At 37.6% G+C, this 19,641-nt stretch overlaps 4 protein-coding genes across 4 annotated transcripts; all 4 read right to left on the bottom strand.

The window, feature by feature from the left end:
• Positions 1–1,128: 1,128 nt before the first annotated feature.
• On the bottom strand, positions 1,129–5,142 carry LOC107708385 (serine protease HTRA2, mitochondrial-like). Its single transcript, XM_016512584.1, has 9 exons — positions 5,074–5,142; positions 4,750–4,831; positions 2,979–3,205; positions 2,254–2,448; positions 2,068–2,100; positions 1,740–1,848; positions 1,578–1,647; positions 1,385–1,480; positions 1,129–1,294 (listed from the first exon to the last, which is right to left on the bottom strand). Exons 1-9 carry the CDS (start codon positions 5,140–5,142, stop codon positions 1,129–1,131), a joined length of 1,047 nt encoding a protein of 348 aa, XP_016368070.1.
• A 1,584-nt stretch (positions 5,143–6,726) lies between these two features.
• LOC107708396 (28S ribosomal protein S26, mitochondrial-like) lies at positions 6,727–9,175 on the bottom strand. The gene is made up of 4 exons (XM_016512595.1): positions 8,709–9,175; positions 8,312–8,458; positions 7,180–7,303; positions 6,727–6,944 (listed from the first exon to the last, which is right to left on the bottom strand). Exons 1-4 carry the CDS (start codon positions 8,927–8,929, stop codon positions 6,810–6,812), a joined length of 627 nt encoding a protein of 208 aa, XP_016368081.1. The 5' UTR covers positions 8,930–9,175; the 3' UTR covers positions 6,727–6,809.
• A 1,702-nt stretch (positions 9,176–10,877) lies between these two features.
• LOC107708479 (neurofilament light polypeptide-like) lies at positions 10,878–14,239 on the bottom strand. The gene is made up of 3 exons (XM_016512732.1): positions 13,120–14,239; positions 12,228–12,352; positions 10,878–12,134 (listed from the first exon to the last, which is right to left on the bottom strand). Exons 1-3 carry the CDS (start codon positions 14,083–14,085, stop codon positions 12,074–12,076), a joined length of 1,152 nt encoding a protein of 383 aa, XP_016368218.1. The 5' UTR covers positions 14,086–14,239; the 3' UTR covers positions 10,878–12,073.
• On the bottom strand, positions 14,180–19,366 carry LOC107708478 (uncharacterized). Its single transcript, XM_016512731.1, has 15 exons — positions 19,329–19,366; positions 18,632–18,655; positions 17,999–18,094; positions 17,799–17,900; positions 17,446–17,532; positions 17,108–17,269; positions 16,800–16,883; positions 16,563–16,700; positions 16,214–16,306; positions 15,925–16,008; positions 15,645–15,737; positions 15,440–15,538; positions 15,331–15,349; positions 15,110–15,164; positions 14,180–14,835 (listed from the first exon to the last, which is right to left on the bottom strand). The coding sequence occupies exons 3-15, from the start codon at positions 18,075–18,077 to the stop codon at positions 14,728–14,730; spliced, it is 1,203 nt and encodes a 400-aa protein (XP_016368217.1). The 5' UTR covers positions 18,078–18,094; positions 18,632–18,655; positions 19,329–19,366; the 3' UTR covers positions 14,180–14,727.
• Between the last annotated feature and the right edge of the window lie 275 nt (positions 19,367–19,641).

Here is a 19,641-nt window from a genome sequence, read left to right as displayed (position 1 = left end):
GCATAGCAACCACCCAGAACACCCTAGCAACTGCATAGCAAACTGAATTATTTGACAATTCAAACATATTGTTCGTCACTCGTGTGAACAAGTAATGATTTGCATCCAATTTTGGGCTTTTGTCGGCGATCTTCGACTGTTGGCGAGCGCTAAATCAGGGCTAAATGAGTATAATGTGTGGTTGTTGCTGGTAGCCATTGACTTCCATAGTATGGAAAAAAAATCCTATGGAAGTCAAAGGCTACTGGCAACTGTTTGGTAACCAACATTCTTCAAAATATATTATTTTTTGTTCAACAGAAGAAAGAAACTCTTTACAGGTTTGGAACAACTTGACGGGAGTAAATGATGGCAACATTTTCATATTTGGGTGAGCTATCCCTTTAAATATCTAGACTTGTTTGTGATCCAAGTCCTGTAGGCTACAGTGTGAAATGTGTTTTGACCGGAACGGACATCACTTATGACAGACAGTTGTGTAACGTGAAAAGAACAGCAATCAGACGACTTCTGGAAAAATCATGTAGTCTAGTATGTGGGCGGATTAACAAAATGATATTCATTTTTAAGATTAAAGTGTACTTGGTCACGTTTTCTGAAAGCACTGTGATTATATAACGATGATCCAAAAATGTTGATATTCCAATGTTTTATTGTGAAGTCACAGCTGTTTTAAAAATGTTTTAAAATACATTGAATACAAAAAAAATCTGCAATGTTGGAATAACAGCACCCACTTTTATTATGGTAGCCAAATGTTCATTCATCTCAAGACAAACTGTGTTTAACTCAAATATTTAGTGGTATTCCTTCAAAAACAATACTGATACAGTGTAGTTTGAGAGGACACACTGACAATTATCCAGTGTAATGCTCAAAATCATCCACACTAATTCACACACTTCCACAAAAAAAAAAGGGCACAAACTGCACAATTAAAACATTTCGACTACATGAGTGTCCAGCCTTCATACTATACTGTTCAGCCCTTTACATGATTACCTTCTTAAACATCTCCAACTATAATAATTTCTCACATTCATTCTCAAATCATCTCTCGCTTCTCATTTCTCACTCATCCAAACCATTTCTTACTCTGTTACTTATATGCTTAAGCTTCACGTGACGTCACTCCGTGTATTCAGGGGTCATATGCACCATGAGGAGGTCGGCCCCCCGCCGGACCACCACGTTTAAGCTGTCGCTTGTTCTCACAGCGTTATAGATCTCCTCTGACGTGTTCACCTTTGACCTGTTTATCTCAACAATAACATCCCCTGGTTTCATTCCAGCTCTGTGAAACAGATAACAGGAAATTACATCAACAATAGGAGGCCTCTATCAACAAACCACAGCACTGTGGGGTCAGAGCAGTGCTGCTTACCTGCTGGCTGGAGATCCTATAATAACACGGTGGATGAGAACTCCATGAGAAACATCAGGAAAGGACATGTCACGCGTCTTCAGCTCTTCGATTATACTGAAGAGGCAAAAACACCATTTAAAATAAATAAAAAAAATACTCAGTGACCATCTCACACACATTTAGGGTCTGGTATCAAAACACAGATTGGCACCTGGGGGTCAAAGTCAGCATCATTACTCCAATGTAACGCCGTTTTGATCCTGATTCTCCAAACCAGGACTCTGAAAACAGCCGATACACATCCATCAGCGACCTCGATACAAATGATGTCACTAACAAGATAAGATGCTGTGAGGTCAAGGGTCATTCTTACTCTGTTTGTCTGCTGCACGCTCAAGGAAGAGGCGGACTCTGTCTGAGGGAATAGCGAAGGAAATCCCTGCAGTCACTTTCATGGTATTAATACCGATGACCTCACCATCCTGAAGGTTACAAACATGACACGGTAGTTTGTATCACATGCATTACATCATGCTAACTTGACCAATTAGATTGATCAGGTAGACAGATTTGTACTTCTGTTATTAGTCAAATGAGCTGTAAATGAAATCTGATGTGCAAAATTAAACACCTCAACTTCCTTGTTTCTAAAGCCAAAATGTACTAGCAGTATGTTGTGTAAATGTCAGTCAGTGACTCACCAGGTTTATAAGGGGACCTCCTGAATTTCCAAACTGTAAAACAGAAATTAACTATTGAGTGATGCAATATATGAATTATTTGATCAATTAAATGAAGCAACAAACTAATATAGCTGTAATGACACAAATATAGCGATAACATGCAATTACACCCAAATTCTCCAAAGTCATTTCCTTTGCTCATACATCTATGGTAGCATCAGTCTGGATGCAGTCAATATTGGAGTTGGACAGGCCCAGTTCTCTACTTCCTCTCTGGGTGGAGCTGAGGATTCCAGATGTGATTGTGTTTTTAAGAGAAAAAGGGCTCCCCATGGCAACCACGAACTCACCCTGATGCACATCAGACGACTGGCCGAGACGCAGCGTTGGGAGGGGATGCTGGGAAGAGAACAGAATGAGTCATGCACTCACACACACACACATATATATATATATATATATATAAGCCTCTTATGTGCACCAATACAGTAAAAATAGAAATACTGTGAAATATTATTACAGTTTAAAATACCTGTTTTCTATTTTAATATATTTTAAAATGTAATTTATTGATACAAAGCTGAATTTTCAGCATCATTACTCCAGTCTTCAGTGTCACATGATCCTTCAGAAATCATTCTAATATGCTGATTTGCAGCTCAAGAAACATTTCTTATTATTATCCATGTTGAAAATAGTTTTTGCTGCTTAAAACTGTGTAAAGTATGATACAAGTTTTTTTTCAGGATTCTTTGATGAATAGAAAGTTCAAAAGAACAGCATTTATTTGAGAAATCTTTTGGAACATTGTCTTTACTGTCACTTTTGATCACTTTAATGCATCCTTGCTGAATAATTATGTGTTTCAAATTTTAAGTATATATTACCTCAAACTTCGGAACAGTAGTACATCAAAGTACCACTGGTACCTTAGCATTGATTTCGATTGTGGCGATGTCTGCAGCCTGGTCGACATCCTGGACGGTGGCATTGTAAGTCTCTCCATTGGTCAGTTTAACACGGACACCACGCTTGTTGGCGACCACATGGGCATTGGTCACTATCAGGCCATCACTACTTATGATGAAGCCAGAGCCATTCGAGATGGGCACTTCGCGACCAGAAAAAGGGTGTCTGAAAAAATAAAATAAAATAAAATAAAAAGTGTATAATATTTGTCAAAATACCCAGCACAACTGAAACTAAATACCTGTACGTCAGACACAATCAGTTCACTAAGAATGAATCTACACATGCTCACTTATTCAAAAAGTCCCTGTTGAGAAAAACAACTTAAACAAGCCTAAATAGGTTTGCTGGCCTCCAAGTCTAGTCAGGTTGGCTAGTTTAAGAAGGGTTTGGGTCATTTGTCAGAAGCTTGACCAGAATGTGAGACCCGTTTAACACTCTGGTGTTTTCCGGACATTTTAGACCAGAAAAAAATGTTTTGATATTTTAAAAAATCGCTACTTCATCGGAATGGTACGAGACTCGAAGACGTTTATGTCAGTTATTATGTGACCTCAAAAAAATAAATCTTGTCCCTGATTCGAAAAAGCTCGTAAAAAAAAGTCACACTTGTGTTGTTCACAGTCAAAAATGACCGCCATTGGAAATGAATGGGAAATACGCAAAAATACGAAAATATACAAAAAATTTTGTGTGTACGATCTACAAATCATTCACAATGCAGAAAAAATTGTGCACAGCAATGAAGGGGTGACACTCTAAAACATCAAGAGTACAAAACAGACACACACACACTATTATACAAACACAAATACACACACTCACAGACACACACACTATTATACACACACAAATGAACAGATGTGGCTGTAACAATATGGCAAAATTGAGCCAGAAGACTCAAATAAGAGATTGAAATCAGATTGATTAACCTCTGATAAAGCATTCCTGTTCATGTTACATTTTTGTTGAATTTTGATGTTAAGTGTAACAAAATGTCTTTGTGTTCAGGTTTGACTGTAGTAAAATTGATGCAAAAACTGACATTTCAAACCAACATTTAAAAAAAAAACTAAACCTTTACAAAATGTTGTCTTTGAGAATGTCTAAATATAAATCCAAGCCCACAACTTAATAAAAATAAGTATTTATGTTTAAAAACAACTAGAGAATTGATAAGCCTTTTTATATAGAGCTATATAGGAATCTAGTAGCTAAACCATGAAATTGCAGATGTTTTTCCTTTTTTACTCCCACCAGATGGCACTAATCTGCCTTCAAAAACTGGATTTTAAAGGCATTGTCTCCATTTTTACATGAAACACTGCCATAATTGAAAAATAATAGAACATATTTTTAATAGAACATATTTGGGGGGGGGGAAGAAAAAATATTATTGAACAAAAATATATTACATTGATTTCACTGAAAATAATGGTTTCAGATGTTCGGTCACTTTTGACCGCGACCAACACAAGTGTGACCCCCAAATGAACAACACCAGAGGGTTAAACCAGCTGAAACAATCATAAGCTAGTTTGAGATGTTTTCAGCAGGACTAGAACACAGTTTCATTGTATTTTGACAGACTCACCGCCCAACGACCTCGATGTAGACTACAGCCCCAGACAGCAACATAGTGTTGGCCCAAATCCGGCCCACATCTGGCCCATGTGAAATCCATGCGGGCCAGATGTGGGCCGGATCTGGGCCGAAACTGTCTGCTGTCTGGGGCAGGAGTGGACTTCTCAACCACATCCGCGATGAAATTGTACTTGTACCGCGGGCTGTCAGGTTTAAATGGAGAGGGACACTGGACAGTTGGTAGTAAGCTGTCAATTAGCAAATTCCAGACCGCGACTGTCCTCTGTAGGGCATCTTTATTGTCCTCGTCTCTCAATGAATAAGGCTGCTGCTCCTCCGAGTCCCAGTCCCAGTCCCAGTCCAAGCGCGGCTGCCAGGCGAACGGTGCGGCTGCTGCCTCCTGAACTCCGGCGTGAAACTACAGTTCGTGCTTGCTCACCTGAAGAAGAGTTAGAAAAGTGTCCTAAAGGCCTTCCTGTCATCACATTTGGTTGACGACTGCTGTCCCGGATACATCTCGTGATTGTCCTTATGAGACATCGATTCACATGTGATGTTGCCATGTTGCATCAGATCAGATCAGATTAGATGTATTTTTCCCGCGTTTTAAAGGGGTTTACATATTGCATAGACTGTGATCGACTGAAATGAGTGTTTTGAAATATTTTACATTCTACTAATATTAAAACTGATTGATTAGAGTTCTGATCAGGTTCTGATGAAGGAGCCTTTGATCTCCTTTATGAAAACAGCTTACTTTTGATTACTACTAGTGATTTTGAAGTTGAAATTGTGTATAACACATAACATTGACTGTAAAATACGTATGTTAGGATTGGTTTATGTTGAGTTTTGGTATTTGGATAGGGTCATGGGCTTCTTGGTTTTTGTTACACAGACCTGGCAACCCTGTGGGAGATTCCTAATCTATTAGAAAATCTGACAAGCCACGTCTTAATTCGTACATTTTTGTCTAGTGTGGCAAGTAAAAACGAAATATTATGTAGATATGATTAGAGTAAAAGTGTAATAAATGTAATATAATTATTAAATATCTTTGATTAATTTGGTGTCGAACTCGATTCAGAACCGTGTACTAGCATACTACTTTTTTACCATATCGTTATATAAAGAGTAGTATGCTATATAATATTTTTCAAGTAGTTTGCTATGCAGATCCAAATTGAGCATCTATTTCTCATTTAATGTAAGATGGGGCAAGAAAGTAAAATTTAAAATATTATGGAACTATTCTTCAATCATTTTATGGATAAAAATAAATCATCTTCAGTATTCATATTGATAACCTATAAATAAGTGGATTATTCGATCTATATGTATAGTAACTGTTGCTATTGTGACATGCCTTCAATTAAAAAAAAAAATCATATAAGGATTGTGAATATTTAACCTCATGGACAAACTAATAACTGGTCTGGAGGTGTATGAATGGAGCGGAGTGACAGAGATTTCTCCACCTGTAATTCTGTAATCACAGCTCCATTCTGAACTCACACTAAAAAATAACGCATAAACTTTAAAAAACCCACTCATCACCCAGGGGAAAAATCACACAAATCTGTTCTACTTAATATCTATTAATTGAAATGGCTGGAACAAAACATCTTAAAATAATACATATTAACGTTCCACATTCTGTGAAAACCTGATGACAGCTGTCAATTATTTTTGAGCCCTACACCCTTCTAACTCTTTCTTATTGTGGAGGGCATAGGAATGATCACTTCTGAATGGAGCACATCCATAGTCTCTTGCTAACATGTACTGTATAATGTTTAAGTGTTATGGCTACATGTTTTGTATGGCACTTCCACTGTTCTTCATTTAAGTTAATTAGAATTAATTCAGCACACACCATATCCCTTACTGGACATTTTTAGATGTCAAACAAGATGTTAGCTGGTGCATTTACTGCATGAACCATTTTAACTAGTGAAGACCTTCTTAACAAGACAGTTCTAAGAGACTTTAGTACTGTATATCTGAGACATTATGAAAATGATGAGTTCCTCACACAGTACATAAACACACAAACTCACCACTTCCAATGAGCCCCTCATGATACTTACAGAGGGCAGAAAACAAAGCACTCATATGGACAAGTTTTGAGAAAAAGTTTAAAAGATGACACTGGTAGTATATATTTTATGTACATTGCAGGTATTTTGGTTATTGAAATCCTGCATTTATCGCTGAAATGCAGTCCGTTTGACAACACGTCCTTCTTTATCAATGGCGAAATTGTAGTTTTTCAGGTTGTCAAGAGCCTCTTCAATACGATGATCTAGATTGTCCAGTGTGATGAAGTCCTTTGCCTCTTCCTGAAACACAGATGAATGCAAGGGTGAGAGAGAGGTTAAATCATGAAACCCAAAAAAACCCTACCTGATCAAAAGTACCTATAATAACATGAACAATGCATGTCATACTTTTCAAGAAATTTATAAAATAACTTAAGTTTAAAAACCAATCAAATAAAAATACTGCAACACAAAACATGACAGCACTACTCATACATAGTTTAAATTTGAACAGAATTTCTGCAAAAGCACTCACCTGTAGTTGAAGAATCTGTCTTTCTTTTTCTTTAATGTAGTTCTCCAGCTCTTGCTGGCGTAAGATGGCTGCTTCTCTCTTCTTCAGTTCCGTGGCCTCAGCCTCCTTCTGCATGCGTTGCTCTCTGGAAGACCAGATGATTGCCATTAAAGGTGACATACAGCTGGGAAATAAATCGCTTGTTTATTTTAGATCTGTGTGGCAGGCAGCAGCAATATACAGTAATTAAATCAATAAATCCACTGCTTGTCTCCTCTGAGGCTGGGACTCTGCACAGTGTTCTGTGCTCGTCTGTGCAGTCAAACACAGAACTCGTTTTCTCAGACGCTTGCAGAAAAAGGCTTACCAAAACAAAGTGACTGGGTTAATCTTTTTCATGTTTCCTTGGTTGGTAGATCCACCAGGGACCTGATTATAGCACTTAAACCCTGGAAAAGTCAGATTTTTATGTCACCTTTAAAATCAAAGAGCAACAAAATGCAAGTGTATCTGACTGCATCCCTCACCACCATAAATCACATCAACACAAGCTACAAACTAAGGCTGCACAATTAATCGAATTTATTTTGTTTTAGTATAACACTATAATACCATTCATATTTTACTTTTTTTTTTATAATTTAAAGAAGAAACCAATCCGATGTATAGTTGGCATTTGAGGCTTAATACTATAGAAAAGCACTAAAGGTTTTTCAGTTAGTGTTTTCAGCTTGTTTATTTTCATATAAAAATACGGCATGCAGTTGCATCAAACAATGGTATAAACATCATTCAATGTAAATTGTGATAATCGTAATTAATAATCGCAATTACAATTTCAAGGGAATAATCGACAATTATGATTTTTGTCATAATCGTGCAGCCCTACTACAACCACTAAAACAAAACAGCCATTTAGGGAATGTCATCAGAGCCCCTCCCCCAGAAACTTTACCTGCCATTCACAAATCTTCTCCTGCGGCCTCATGGGGCCTCATGGGACAGTAAAGTGCCCATTTTGCCTATTGTTTTATAAATACTGTGAATTCAGACATACTACTCTGTTCAGATACTGTCTTTAGCCTATATTTCAGATGCAGCCAGAACCTTCTCACAAAATGCCCCTCACGTATCTCACATCTAAACCACTCACCGTATTTTACACATTCTGAGGTTTTCAGCATCATTCAAGGCCATCAGTGACCAATGCTCTTCTGCCTCCCTTTTAGTTCTCTCCTCTGCCACGGAACCAACCTCCTCTTCATATTTCTTCCTCAACATCTGCTCCTTGAACTCGAGTCTACATGCATAAAATGTTATATTATGTCAATTGAGATTATGTCAGTCTCAAACGGTTTAAGTAATCAGAAACACAGATTTATTCACTGGTGACTGACTGGACATCATAATCAGTCGGGAAATTATTTAAATTAGTAGTTCACGTCCAGAATAAAAATGTCCTGGTAATTTACTGGTAAATTGGTAAATTATCAGGAAATGTTTATTCTGGAAGTGAACTAACGTACTCCTTCAATGTCATGCAGTCTTACCGCAGGGCTCTTAATATCAGATTGTACTCCGTGTAACGCTCCTTTAGTACAACCATTTCTACTGGATCCACGGGAGGGGGAGTCTTGATCCGTCCCAATTTTGACTTCGCTTTGGGGTCTGTGCGAGATTTTCTACCCCTGACAGTCTCGACCAAAACAGCAGTGCGAGGAGAGAGAAGCCGGGCTACAGGAGCATGACTCCTTGATAAAGCCCGCAACATGTTGAAGATTATATCTAGTTATAATTAACAGAAAGCGTCTACGCAGAACATACAGTCAAATCCTAAAGAATTGAGGTGGTATAGTATTATTATATAGTAACAGATTCCAGCATGGCCACACAACATTGAGCATCTTCACCTAAGCCGCCATATTCTTGAACTTTTACCACGGAAGATGTTTCTTTTACTCGATCCACAGTCCAGACTGAGCTGAACTCGAAGCGCTCGCTACTGCCGCGCGCTGTAGAGAAGCAGAGCTGCGAACAAGTCCAGTGACTACAGGCTAGGGAGGGAATCGCTAGGAAAATAACTACTGTTTCGACTACTGTTTGATTTATTTTAGTGATTTCTGCTCCTTAACGCTTCCATTCACCGTTCTAGCCTGCGTCAGAAGAAGATGAATTATTTGGGAAAAAATATCTAAAAAGCGGGTTAGAAGCGGCATAAACGAGGTAATAAGGCACGCAGGTAGTCATAAATTGTTGGATAAAAAATACCAAACAAACAACAGTTTGGTAACGTATTCCTTTTGATTAAACACGCTTACAAAAATGCATAATATTTACATAAAAAGCCAGTCATGTGAACAGCCAATATGATTGTGGTCACTGTGGAGTGTTGGGAGTAACGCATTACAAAAGTAATATTACAGTAGTATATTACGTTTTGCTGTAACGCAGTAATATAACGCATTACTAATAAAATTTGGGTAATATTATTACTCGTTACAATCTCAGTAACGCAAGTTACAACAACATATTACTAACACCGCAAAACAGCACCAGAGAAAAAATTCCGCAGGTAAAATAGTTTGTCTATCTTCTGTTGCTGGAATTAGATGGTTCAGATGACAGAGACGGATTCTACATTTGTGAGATGGACACACTCCTGTTATTTTCAGTTCATCGGAGAAAAGGATAAGAATGCTTAGCAATATGTGCGACACCAAACTCTCAACATGGAGAAATAGCACGAGTAAAACCTGGAAACACCTGGACTGGTGCCACTAACACTAAGCTATCGGAGAGAGAGCTGCGGGGTCGGAGAAGAGAAAAAGACGGCGGACGAGCGCAGACAAGCAACTGAAAGTAACTCAAAAGTAACTCAAAAGTAGTGTAACGCATTACAATTCAGAGACAGTAATATTGTAATGTAACTAATTACTTTCAAAAGACAGTAACTAGTAATATATAATGTATTACATTTTGGAAGTAACTTGCCCAACACTGTCACTGTGGAAGAAGCCGCAAATTAAATTATGACATAAAAGTCATATGATATAAAATGTCAAAATCATGATAATTATTATGACATTAAAAGCAAGAACTATGACATTAAAAGTCGACAACTTTGGTAACATCACATTAAAAACAATTATGACATAAAGAGTCAGAGTTACAACAAACTGACAATTAAGTCATGGCAAAAAATAATAAAAATAAATAAATAAAACAACAACACTGTCATAATTATGACTTGTATGTCACAATTTACACTTTTTTTTAAGATTTACCAAATAATTACTTTTTCTTATGTGGCTGAAATGGGCTTCCCTAATTTATAATTAAGACTTAAGTCTCACAGGAACAACAGTTTGTTATTATATTATATTATTTTTTTTCAAAATCGGACAAGACAAAACTTATGTTCAGTAAGTGAGTCAGATTGAATCATTAATCTGTCTGACTGATTCATGAGGGTTTTGTTCACTAAAAAGAACCAATTCAAAAGAGTCAGCTGTTCAGGAATCGGGCTACATTGTTCATGCTGCATGTTCTTGAACTAAAAGAGGCAGGTTTGAATCATTCATCAAAAACCTGTTTATCCATTTATTCCAGCTTAATGTGAAAATGTCCCAAAGAGATTTTAATGAGCAAGTTTTGGATATCTGAACCTCACTGCATGTCTTGCACACAGGCTCACAGTCAAACACACACCATAGACGTGCTCCAGAAGAGGTACTGTTGCTTTATTCAGCATGTATTTAGGTGCAAACATACAGCACCATTCAGTTCAGAGACTGTCATGATAAACAGACTCGGTTACTTGTTCATTTCCAAATTACTGATAATTGACTTACACTGTAACTTAGATGACACAACAAAAGCAGATGAAAGCATGATAGTTGTATTTTAACCATGAGTCTAAAAACTCCAGTTCTAAAGCTTTTATTCCTACTCTTAAATTTCAGTCATGCTTTTATCAAGTCAAACACTGTAAATGCTAAAGCAAAATAATCATCATATCCTCATAATTATACTCAACCGAACAAACATAAGAGAAGCGGAACACAGACACATAGCAAATAAAATATTACAACATTTACTAAAATTAACACATTCTAACATAATTAACATAGCTAAAACTTAACTGTTGCACTAACTACATATAATCTAAAGAGCCAGGGATGGTGGGCAGTGTCCTGTTGGCTGATTCTTAGTCTAATGTCGAAATGAACAAATTGGCTTTAGTCCATTCCTTGCACCCAAAGAGAGTTGAGACCGAACTACAATTCACCTCAACAAACAATTGGTTAAAAGTTTGCATATAGGGGATCACTGGTTAATCAGATTCTCAATGGGTGCTGGGAATGAAACAGAAAAAAATGACAATTTAGTGAAAACTATTATTTGCAGAACAATATAGTGTATAGAGTTCTTTAAGTTGAACCATCTAAGGTCCTTCATGAGAATCTGCCAACATGACACTGAGCTCTGGCTGAGTGAGTGCTGCCCTTAGCAATGTCTCCAAGGTGGTCATTTGTCCATTTTCAAGTGTAAAGAAGAAGGGGGACCTCATTATGTGTACCTCTTGTGTGACACAAGGGCTCGTCTGACTTTAAAGCGATGATGTGCTGCGGTTTAGTTTCATGGTTAGATGGTGGAATTGGGGTGGAATTAACTAAAGAACTAGGATTGGAAGTAAATGTGAAGGTTATGGATGTGGATTTGGCAAAGAGAGTCTTAAATGGTGGGTCCAGGTTAGTAGGGTTTTTGGAGAAAAAAGTAGATTTATGTGCCTCTCAATGTTTGGGAAGGTGATGTGTTGGTTAGTATTTTAGGATCGTAATGTGGGTCTGACTCAACAGTATTCAAAATATGAATATGATGAATGTGAGTTACTAGGATTTTGTGTTTTAAGGGTTTAGGCAAGGGCTGGTAGGGTGGAATATGTAAATCGAATTTCTTCTCCCTCCAGGAGTTTCCTGTAAAGACAAAAATGAAGTTTAATGCAAAAGAATTGTTTTAAGTCAAACTGATTGAAGATACTCCAAATGTCATACTGTCAAGCATATTACCTGTAAGCTGCAATCTCAACATCCAAAGCCATCTTCACGTTAAGCAGATCTTGATACTCCCGCAAATAGCGTGACATTTCCTCTTTCGTATCGGCAATGTCCCTCTCTAGGTCACTTATCCTCTCCTAGAAGTTGTTCAAAGAAAATTTCAAAGCATAAATTAATGCTGATATGCTTATCTGACAGAAGTGTTCCTACATACTGTTTTGTGCCAGAGATAGAGAGAAGTAGAGCAGAACTTTATTATAAAGGGATATCTTTCCCTCTAGAGTCAGTCTCATCTCTCCTACTCAGTTTGTCAGTCATGACTCAGCACTGATGGAATGAGTCAGCATCAGTAACATTTCTGCAACTTTGGTATCACTTGTCTTGGACCTTACAATGCTAAAAGCACAGCAGAAATAATATTCCATCAATGCTGAGACTGTAGAATAGTAAAGGTCAGCGCACTGACTTGGCATGAAAAATAAATTTACAGTCTGTTCCTAAGCCTTTGTGCTTCCCTTTTGTTATTTCATGAGGAAAATGTGCAAATGTACCTTTAGGGGTAGCTTATCGCCTTACATATTCCTACTCTTAAGGTAAATATGCACCTTTTAGGGGTAGATAAGGTACAAAATTGTGCTTTTATAAGTACTGCCCCAGTGACAAGCTGTTGTACCCATAAAGGTAGGATTTTTGGACATTTTATCTGAGTGTATTATGCCCATCAACACAAATAAAGATTGTTCTGGTTATGTTCCATTTCATTAATCTTCTCTTTTATACAGAATGTTTCTGCAGTCAATAGCATAATGACCTCACTTCTAAGAGTGTCTTTACAGAGACATTTGTGTGGTCGTATTATACGTATGCAATTATACTTGGATTGATTGCTGCTGGTGATCTATACCTGGTACTTGTTGACATCAGTGTTCTGCGTTTCCTCTAGGTCCCCTAGTTGTGCATTCAGTGAATCGATAACATTCCTCAGTGCCTCAACCTCAGCTGAACGGGACTGCAGCAGCCGTCGATACTCAGTGGTCTCCTCACGTACCAAGCGCACAGCCTCCTCCTGCTTATCTGACAGCTCCACTACGCTTGCCACCTTCCCCCGGAACCAGGCTTCGGCGGTCTGCATGTTGCGTCCAGCCAGGCTCTCATACTGCGCTCGGATCTCTCTCAGAGCGGCTGACAGGTCTGGTCTACTTGTGTCCAGCTCCACACTGAGGCTGGCAACCTGTAGCTGGACCCTCAGCCCCTCCTGCTCCTCTGCAAAGACTTGCTTCAAGAAGGCCAACTCCTGCTCCAGGGAGACTACGCTGGCCTCGGCATCACAGCTGCACAGAGCGGCCTGACCTGCCTCCTCCTGCAACCTCTGCACCTCTGCCCAGCTACGCCGCCGCGCCTCTTCCTCCCAGCGCTCGTGCAGCTGTGCGTGTGCCTCCCGCAATTTCTCCTTCTGTGCCTCCATGCGTGCTTTATTCTGGGCCTCTTGATGCAGCTGCTCCCTGAGGCCCCGTACCTCCTGTAGGTAGAGCTGCTGCACACGGGACGGCTGACTCTGCCTGCGCCGCAGGGCCTCCAGTTGTAGGAGCAGCACCCGGTTTTGTTGCTCAAGGTGTCGCACCTTCTCGATGTAGGATGCAAAGCGGTTGTTCAGACCCACCAGCTGCTCTCGTTCTTGGGCCCGCAGCTCTGCGTTCACTATGCTCGCCTGGCTCAGGTCACTCTGCTCCCAGCGCTGCAGCGGCTCCAAATGCATCGGCCACCTGGAGGACGTCAGGGGACCCCGGGAGAGCCGGTAGGTAGTTCTGCTGGAGGGGGAATCTTCCCATCGCCGGGAGAGGGAGGAGGAGATGTATGGGACAAAGCTCATGATGCAAGATTTTTTTAGTAGTTTTTTTGTTTGGTTTTCAAATGATGTTAATGTTTTTTTGGTTGGAGAAGTTTTTCTCTTTAAGTCCCCCTTGTTCTGCACACCATTAGTGGAGATGAACCGGCACTGCACCAGTTCAGAAATGCTGCAGAGCGGTGTGCTTTATACAGGACACACATACACACTCTCTCCACACACACACACAGATCCTCAGCCAATCAACAGCTCAGCAGTGTCATGATGCTGCCGATTGGTTTTGCGTTTCTTTTTTAGCTGGAGTAGCATATCAGGAGGTAGGGCAGATTGATACATCTTTATTATAGGGACACTTTTCATGTTTCTAGACACGTTTTAAATGTAATTCAAATGTGAATCTGTGTGTGAAACATATTTGAAAGAAATCTATGCAGTCAGCTTATTACTATGGGAATAAACAATAACAATAAAGTTAACAATTTGAAGGTGGAAACAGAGAAAACAAGATTAAGCAGTGTTTTCACTACATACAATTCATTAGCCATAGCCAATGTATGAAAATTATTGAAACAACAAATTGTACAATGCATAATTTTTCAATACAGTTTGCATAGGTAGGGTAACATTAGCTCATCATACATGGTGTTACGTTATTCTTTAAAAGATTTAAACCTCAAGATCTTGCTCTCCCATGAATGGTGCTGCCTCTGGCTGACATCTTTGGATCTCAGAAAGGTGATTCTCTGACAAATCTGATTCACCAATGTCTCCTTGCTGTAATGTTAAACAATCTTATTTCAGGATTTATAGAATAAAGGTTGAGAGCAATATACGATTAGTTCCCCACTGAGGAGTTTTTAACTACATTCTGGCATCGGATCCCAAATTTATGAGGGTAACCCATATTACAGCAATGCAATAAAATGTTTTAAAACATGTTAAATTTATTTCCTTTATTTTGCTGAACAACAACTAAGTTGTAAACCAAACAACAAAAACTTGTGACTATTTTTTACCATCAAATATTCAGCTTCTAAAACAAAGTTACCTGTGGTGTGCACTGTGCCGCAAAGTCCCTCAGCGCATACATCTCATTCTGTACGCTGAAAGACAATCAATGAACACTTGTTGAAGCAATTAAGCAATGCAAAATAATACTAAACACCCTCAGCTGTAAATGTAAATTTACATTAGTGGGTCATTATACAGCTAACTACTAATCCTTTAGTTAAAATTCAAAAAATATATTTTACAAAAAAGTGAACTTACTCTCTCCCGGCAACTGCCCCTGTAATTCATGAGTAAAGACAATAACAGTGAGCTGCATCGTTATCAATAACAGCTCTTATAAATGAGTGTCAAAACCAATGGAACTCACAGTATGCATGGATCTGTAAAACCAGCCACACACCAGACATAATGCTTTCAAACGGCAGCACTATTACACGCAGATCATCCACTGTTCTCTCCCCCTTGTCTTGCAAACAGAAGATGGAAGAGAAGAATTTAGTGACCTCTCCAACGGAACCATATTCTGAAATCTATTGTGGAAATATAAAAATTGTTTAGGTGTCGACACTTACATACTTGCAATATTAATTCTGTGGCAAGAGAAACAGAGTTGACCACTGGTAGACCTGCCACTCCATACATGAACAAAGTAGTGTAAATTACATCTGCAAAAGAGAAAAAGAATGGGTTTTTAAGATATGGTAGAATAACTGCAGCATAAGGACGCACATTTAAACCCTAATGATTAAATAAAAATGATCATAAGGATTTGTTGGCACAAAGTAAACAAAAAATCTGAATGTTTCCTTGACTTTCTTTCCTGATTTTCTGACTTTCAGTGTATTTTATTACCGGGAACTTTTCTGGGGAATCGTGTGGGTGAAATTGCAGTCAAGACATGGAGCATAACTGTGACAAAGATCCATCCAAAGCACTCTGTGATGAATGACACATTATTATAGTCAGGTTACTATTGCTGGAAACTTATGCTAAACCATAAAAACTAACAAAACTGATGGTATGTATCGCATAGCATACAAACCAAAAAAAAAAAAAAAAACACTAAGGTAACAATCCAAGCAATATATGCTTTGAGATTGTATAGTGAAAAAAAGTTTGCTCACAATTGATACCAGCTTACCGTTAGTATACTCCAGAATCTTGTTGAGATAAAATAAAATAAATGCACTATGCCCGATGAGCGTAACAACCATAACGTTTACCCAAACTAAATCTGGGACAGAGAGAGAGAAAAAGACAGATCATCATTAACACATATATATAATGAAAACAAAACACAGTAAACAAAGTTTCCCAATCAACTTTACGTCTGGAGTATTTGTGAACTGGTCTGTAAGCTAATTCTCTTTTTGCCCTGAAAGCATTTTTTCCTGACCTCTCTGGAAAAAAATGTTTAAGTATTCAATTTAAATGGCTTCACCAGCACATAACAATGATTTCCAACGTACAATGAAACTCAATATACTTACAACATCTCCATATAAGCGCATAAAGTTGATATTTGCCCAGTTTTGAACAAAAGTACTGGCGAATTGCTGGAATTGGAAGAACTATTAATGATATGGCTGCAGAAATTCCCCCAAAGGCATATGTAATTTTAATCATGGCTGAAAAAGTAAACAGGCACACATTTTAATGACTATGAGTAAATAAATATGTCACAAGTGACAGATCCTGGATAACTTATAAATACAATTCCTACTTACATTCATCAACACTTGATGATCTATAGAAGAGAAGACACATTTGAAACAAGTTGCTTGACTGCATGAGAACGTGTCCTAACTTATCTGCATGACAACAATCACATATGACCATTACACATCAGAACATGCAGCCTAGTGGTTAAAGATCTGAAAGGTTGTAGGTTCAAACCCTGCATGAGATGATCTCAACGTTTCTGGCAATTGTCGTATATACAGGTCACACAAGGGACTGAGTGTGCAACATCCGAATTACTTGCCCAAAGTAATAAATAAAGCATAAAATTGCAGTAAAAGACAATTTGATATACCTATAATAAATTGCACTGACAAATGTATATCAAAAAATTGTGTGAAGCAAACGTTGTTTAAGGCTCGAAAAATTGCAGGCATGGATGACAGCAGAATAATCCCAACACTGACAAGAACAACTTCAGTCCACTGAGATGTATTCCAGAGATCATAAAGAACAGCTACAAAACACAACAGATTATACAGTTATTCAGTTATACAAAGTAATAAGTACATATATTCATAGCTCAGGCCCAGATGGATATGATTTAAGGGTACAGTCTGCAGAAGTATTATTAAAAGTATAATATATTAAATATACAAACTACTGTAAGACTCTAAGGCCAAGCTTCCTTACCTGAGCAAAATGCTGTGGAAATCAGAAGATATGCAATGGGAATCGCTACAAATTCAATTATTCTGTGGATGAAACCTGGAAAATTCACTGAAACAAAAAGGAACAAGACAATGATTAGAAATCAAAGTCCATAATCATTCATGGTAAAACTTTTCCAACGTGAATTGTAAATGTATATTTCTTTCAAATGAAAACCATATTCAAGTTGCAAAGATTCTATATTTATAGGTTTATCACAATGTCCTAAAGCGCTTGATAATATATAATTACAGTACAATGAGATATGAAATGTATTATGGCATATACAATACAATGCACATTGCTACAAATGTCTTTCATTGAGATATACATACCAGAAACAGTAGTATTCCAATTGAAATATGGGGCCATAAGAAATAACAAAATGATCCGACTCAGATTAATTGTCACACACATCGTTACCTCAACTACAGACCCTGAACAAAGCAGTAAAAAAACAACAAAACAAAGTCATCAACAGAGAGAAAAAAAATGGGTAAATATAACCTAACAATACATGCAGAAGGATACTTACCTTCAATAACTCCCCACAGAAGAAATGCAATAGACAAACAGATGTTGGGACAGACAACCTGCATATAATTTATGTACATTGGTTTTGGGCCAGTATCTGCAGAGAAACATAAACACCATGTGTAATTATTTAGTTTATAGTTATTCAGCAAATAGATATCTACACATCAACCCTAATTCAGTGAAAGAATAACAGAACAAACATTTAAAGGCACAATATGTAATTTTTTGCCACTAGAGGGCGAGTATTCAAAACAAACAAAGAAACAAAGGCGTAGTTTGATGACGCCGTGACTGAGTGTGGAATCATGGGAGTTGTCGTCTTCATCCCCACAGCCGATACAATCCGACGGGACTCGGGCAGAAATCATGTTCATGGATGAGCTAATGTATTAAAGATTTATTAACGTCGTAGTATGAAGTTAAAATTGCTTATTTCTCTGGATTTAAACATTCTTCGAAACATTTGGGATAATGTAAGTACACAAGTCAGCAAAATATATAAAACTGTTCTAGTGGTTTTTGGATATTTTAATAAAAAAAATCTTACATATTGTGCCTTTAACATCTTATTAGTTTACAATTGTTATACAATAAAAAAAACTATTAAAAGCATACTTAATTCTTGGCCTACCTTTTTTGCTTATATAGATTGTGACTGGAATACTTAATACAAAAGTCAACAAGAGGGAAATAAAGGGGACTCGGGCAGAAATCATGTTCATGGATGAGCTAATGTATTAAAGATTTATTAACGTAGTAGTATGAAGCAGAGTGAGGCGGAAAGCCGTCCAAGCATGGAATACTTAATACAAAAGTCAACAAGAGGGAAATAAAGCAAAGCATCAGTGTAATGATGTGCAGAGCAGACATCCCTACACGAAAGACACAGAATGATTTTACTGACATTGGATTAAGTTAATCCACATTTCCTCTTATTTTAGGTGAAGTTTTAGTCATTTTGTTGTGCTTTCGTCATTTCTAAGAGATTTTCCTATTTTAGTGTTTCTATAGCTTTATTTTGAATTTGATTTTAGTAATTGTTTTTTTTTTATTTTATTTTTTTTACTTATTTCAGTCAGTTGTACTTATTTCAGTCAATTTCTAATCTGTATTTCAATTAGCAAAAACTATTTTATTAGTTTAAATAAACAATAGCAACACTGTTGTGCTGCTTAAAATTTTTGAGGAAACAAAATTATTTGAAATAGAATCATTTAAATGTATTTACCGTCACTTTTAAACATTTAAAGTATTCAATTTAATTTTTTAAAAACAACATTTTACCGACCAAAGCTTTTAAACAGTAGTGTCTGCTTCGGATGACTTACCCAACCGCCCAATTTCCACAGTTGCAGAGCTCACTGAATTCTCTCAACACAAGGACAATGTCTGGCTTTTTGTCCACCTTCTTCCATGAGACCTCGTCAATGCGCTGAGGAGGAATATGCGAGTCCACCATGCAGTTTAGAACAACATCCTCACCAACGCGTGCAAATACAATTTGATCTTCTGCTGTCACAACTACACGTTCTGTTATAAACAAAAGATAAATTATCATTGTATAATAAATAATCAAATAATCATTAGTTTTGTCATTATTTTTAAATGAGATATACTTACCCACATGCTGAATTGTAACAG

This window comes from Sinocyclocheilus rhinocerous, unplaced genomic scaffold, assembly GCF_001515625.1.
Source record: "Sinocyclocheilus rhinocerous isolate Xijiao unplaced genomic scaffold, SAMN03320098_v1.1 scaffold295, whole genome shotgun sequence".
Taxonomy (NCBI): domain Eukaryota; kingdom Metazoa; phylum Chordata; class Actinopteri; order Cypriniformes; family Cyprinidae; genus Sinocyclocheilus; species Sinocyclocheilus rhinocerous.
The sequence above is the reverse complement of the archived record's forward strand: the minus strand, read 5'-3'. Positions and strand labels throughout refer to the sequence as shown.

Excerpts from the sequence above, each read along its gene's own strand:
- LOC107708385 (XM_016512584.1), bottom strand. The coding sequence starts at position 5,142 with ATGTCTCATAAGGACAATCACGAGATGTATCCGGGACAGCAGTCGTCA. Across the intron at positions 2,449-2,978 it reads CAATCGAAATCAATGCTAAG|CATCCCCTCCCAACGCTGCG; the intron begins GTACCAGTGGTA and ends TTCTCTTCCCAG. Across the intron at positions 1,295-1,384 it reads ATAGGATCTCCAGCCAGCAG|AGCTGGAATGAAACCAGGGG; the intron begins GTAAGCAGCACT and ends TCTGTTTCACAG.
- LOC107708396 (XM_016512595.1), bottom strand. The coding sequence starts at position 8,929 with ATGTTGCGGGCTTTATCAAGGAGTCATGCTCCTGTAGCCCGGCTTCTC. Across the intron at positions 7,304-8,311 it reads CTCAGAATGTGTAAAATACG|AGAGCAACGCATGCAGAAGG; the intron begins GTGAGTGGTTTA and ends CTGGTCTTCCAG. Across the intron at positions 6,945-7,179 it reads GACAGATTCTTCAACTACAG|GAAGAGGCAAAGGACTTCAT; the intron begins GTGAGTGCTTTT and ends TCTGTGTTTCAG.
- LOC107708479 (XM_016512732.1), bottom strand. The coding sequence starts at position 14,085 with ATGAGCTTTGTCCCATACATCTCCTCCTCCCTCTCCCGGCGATGGGAA. Across the intron at positions 12,353-13,119 it reads CTGATGTCAACAAGTACCAG|GAGAGGATAAGTGACCTAGA; the intron begins GTATAGATCACC and ends AACAACTTCTAG. Across the intron at positions 12,135-12,227 it reads GTTGAGATTGCAGCTTACAG|GAAACTCCTGGAGGGAGAAG; the intron begins GTAATATGCTTG and ends TTGTCTTTACAG.
- LOC107708478 (XM_016512731.1), bottom strand. The coding sequence starts at position 18,077 with ATGTACATAAATTATATGCAGGTTGTCTGTCCCAACATCTGTTTGTCT. Across the intron at positions 16,307-16,562 it reads TGCGCTTATATGGAGATGTT|ATTTAGTTTGGGTAAACGTT; the intron begins GTAAGTATATTG and ends TCTCTGTCCCAG. Across the intron at positions 15,738-15,924 it reads ATTCCCCAGAAAAGTTCCCG|ATGTAATTTACACTACTTTG; the intron begins GTAATAAAATAC and ends TCTCTTTTGCAG.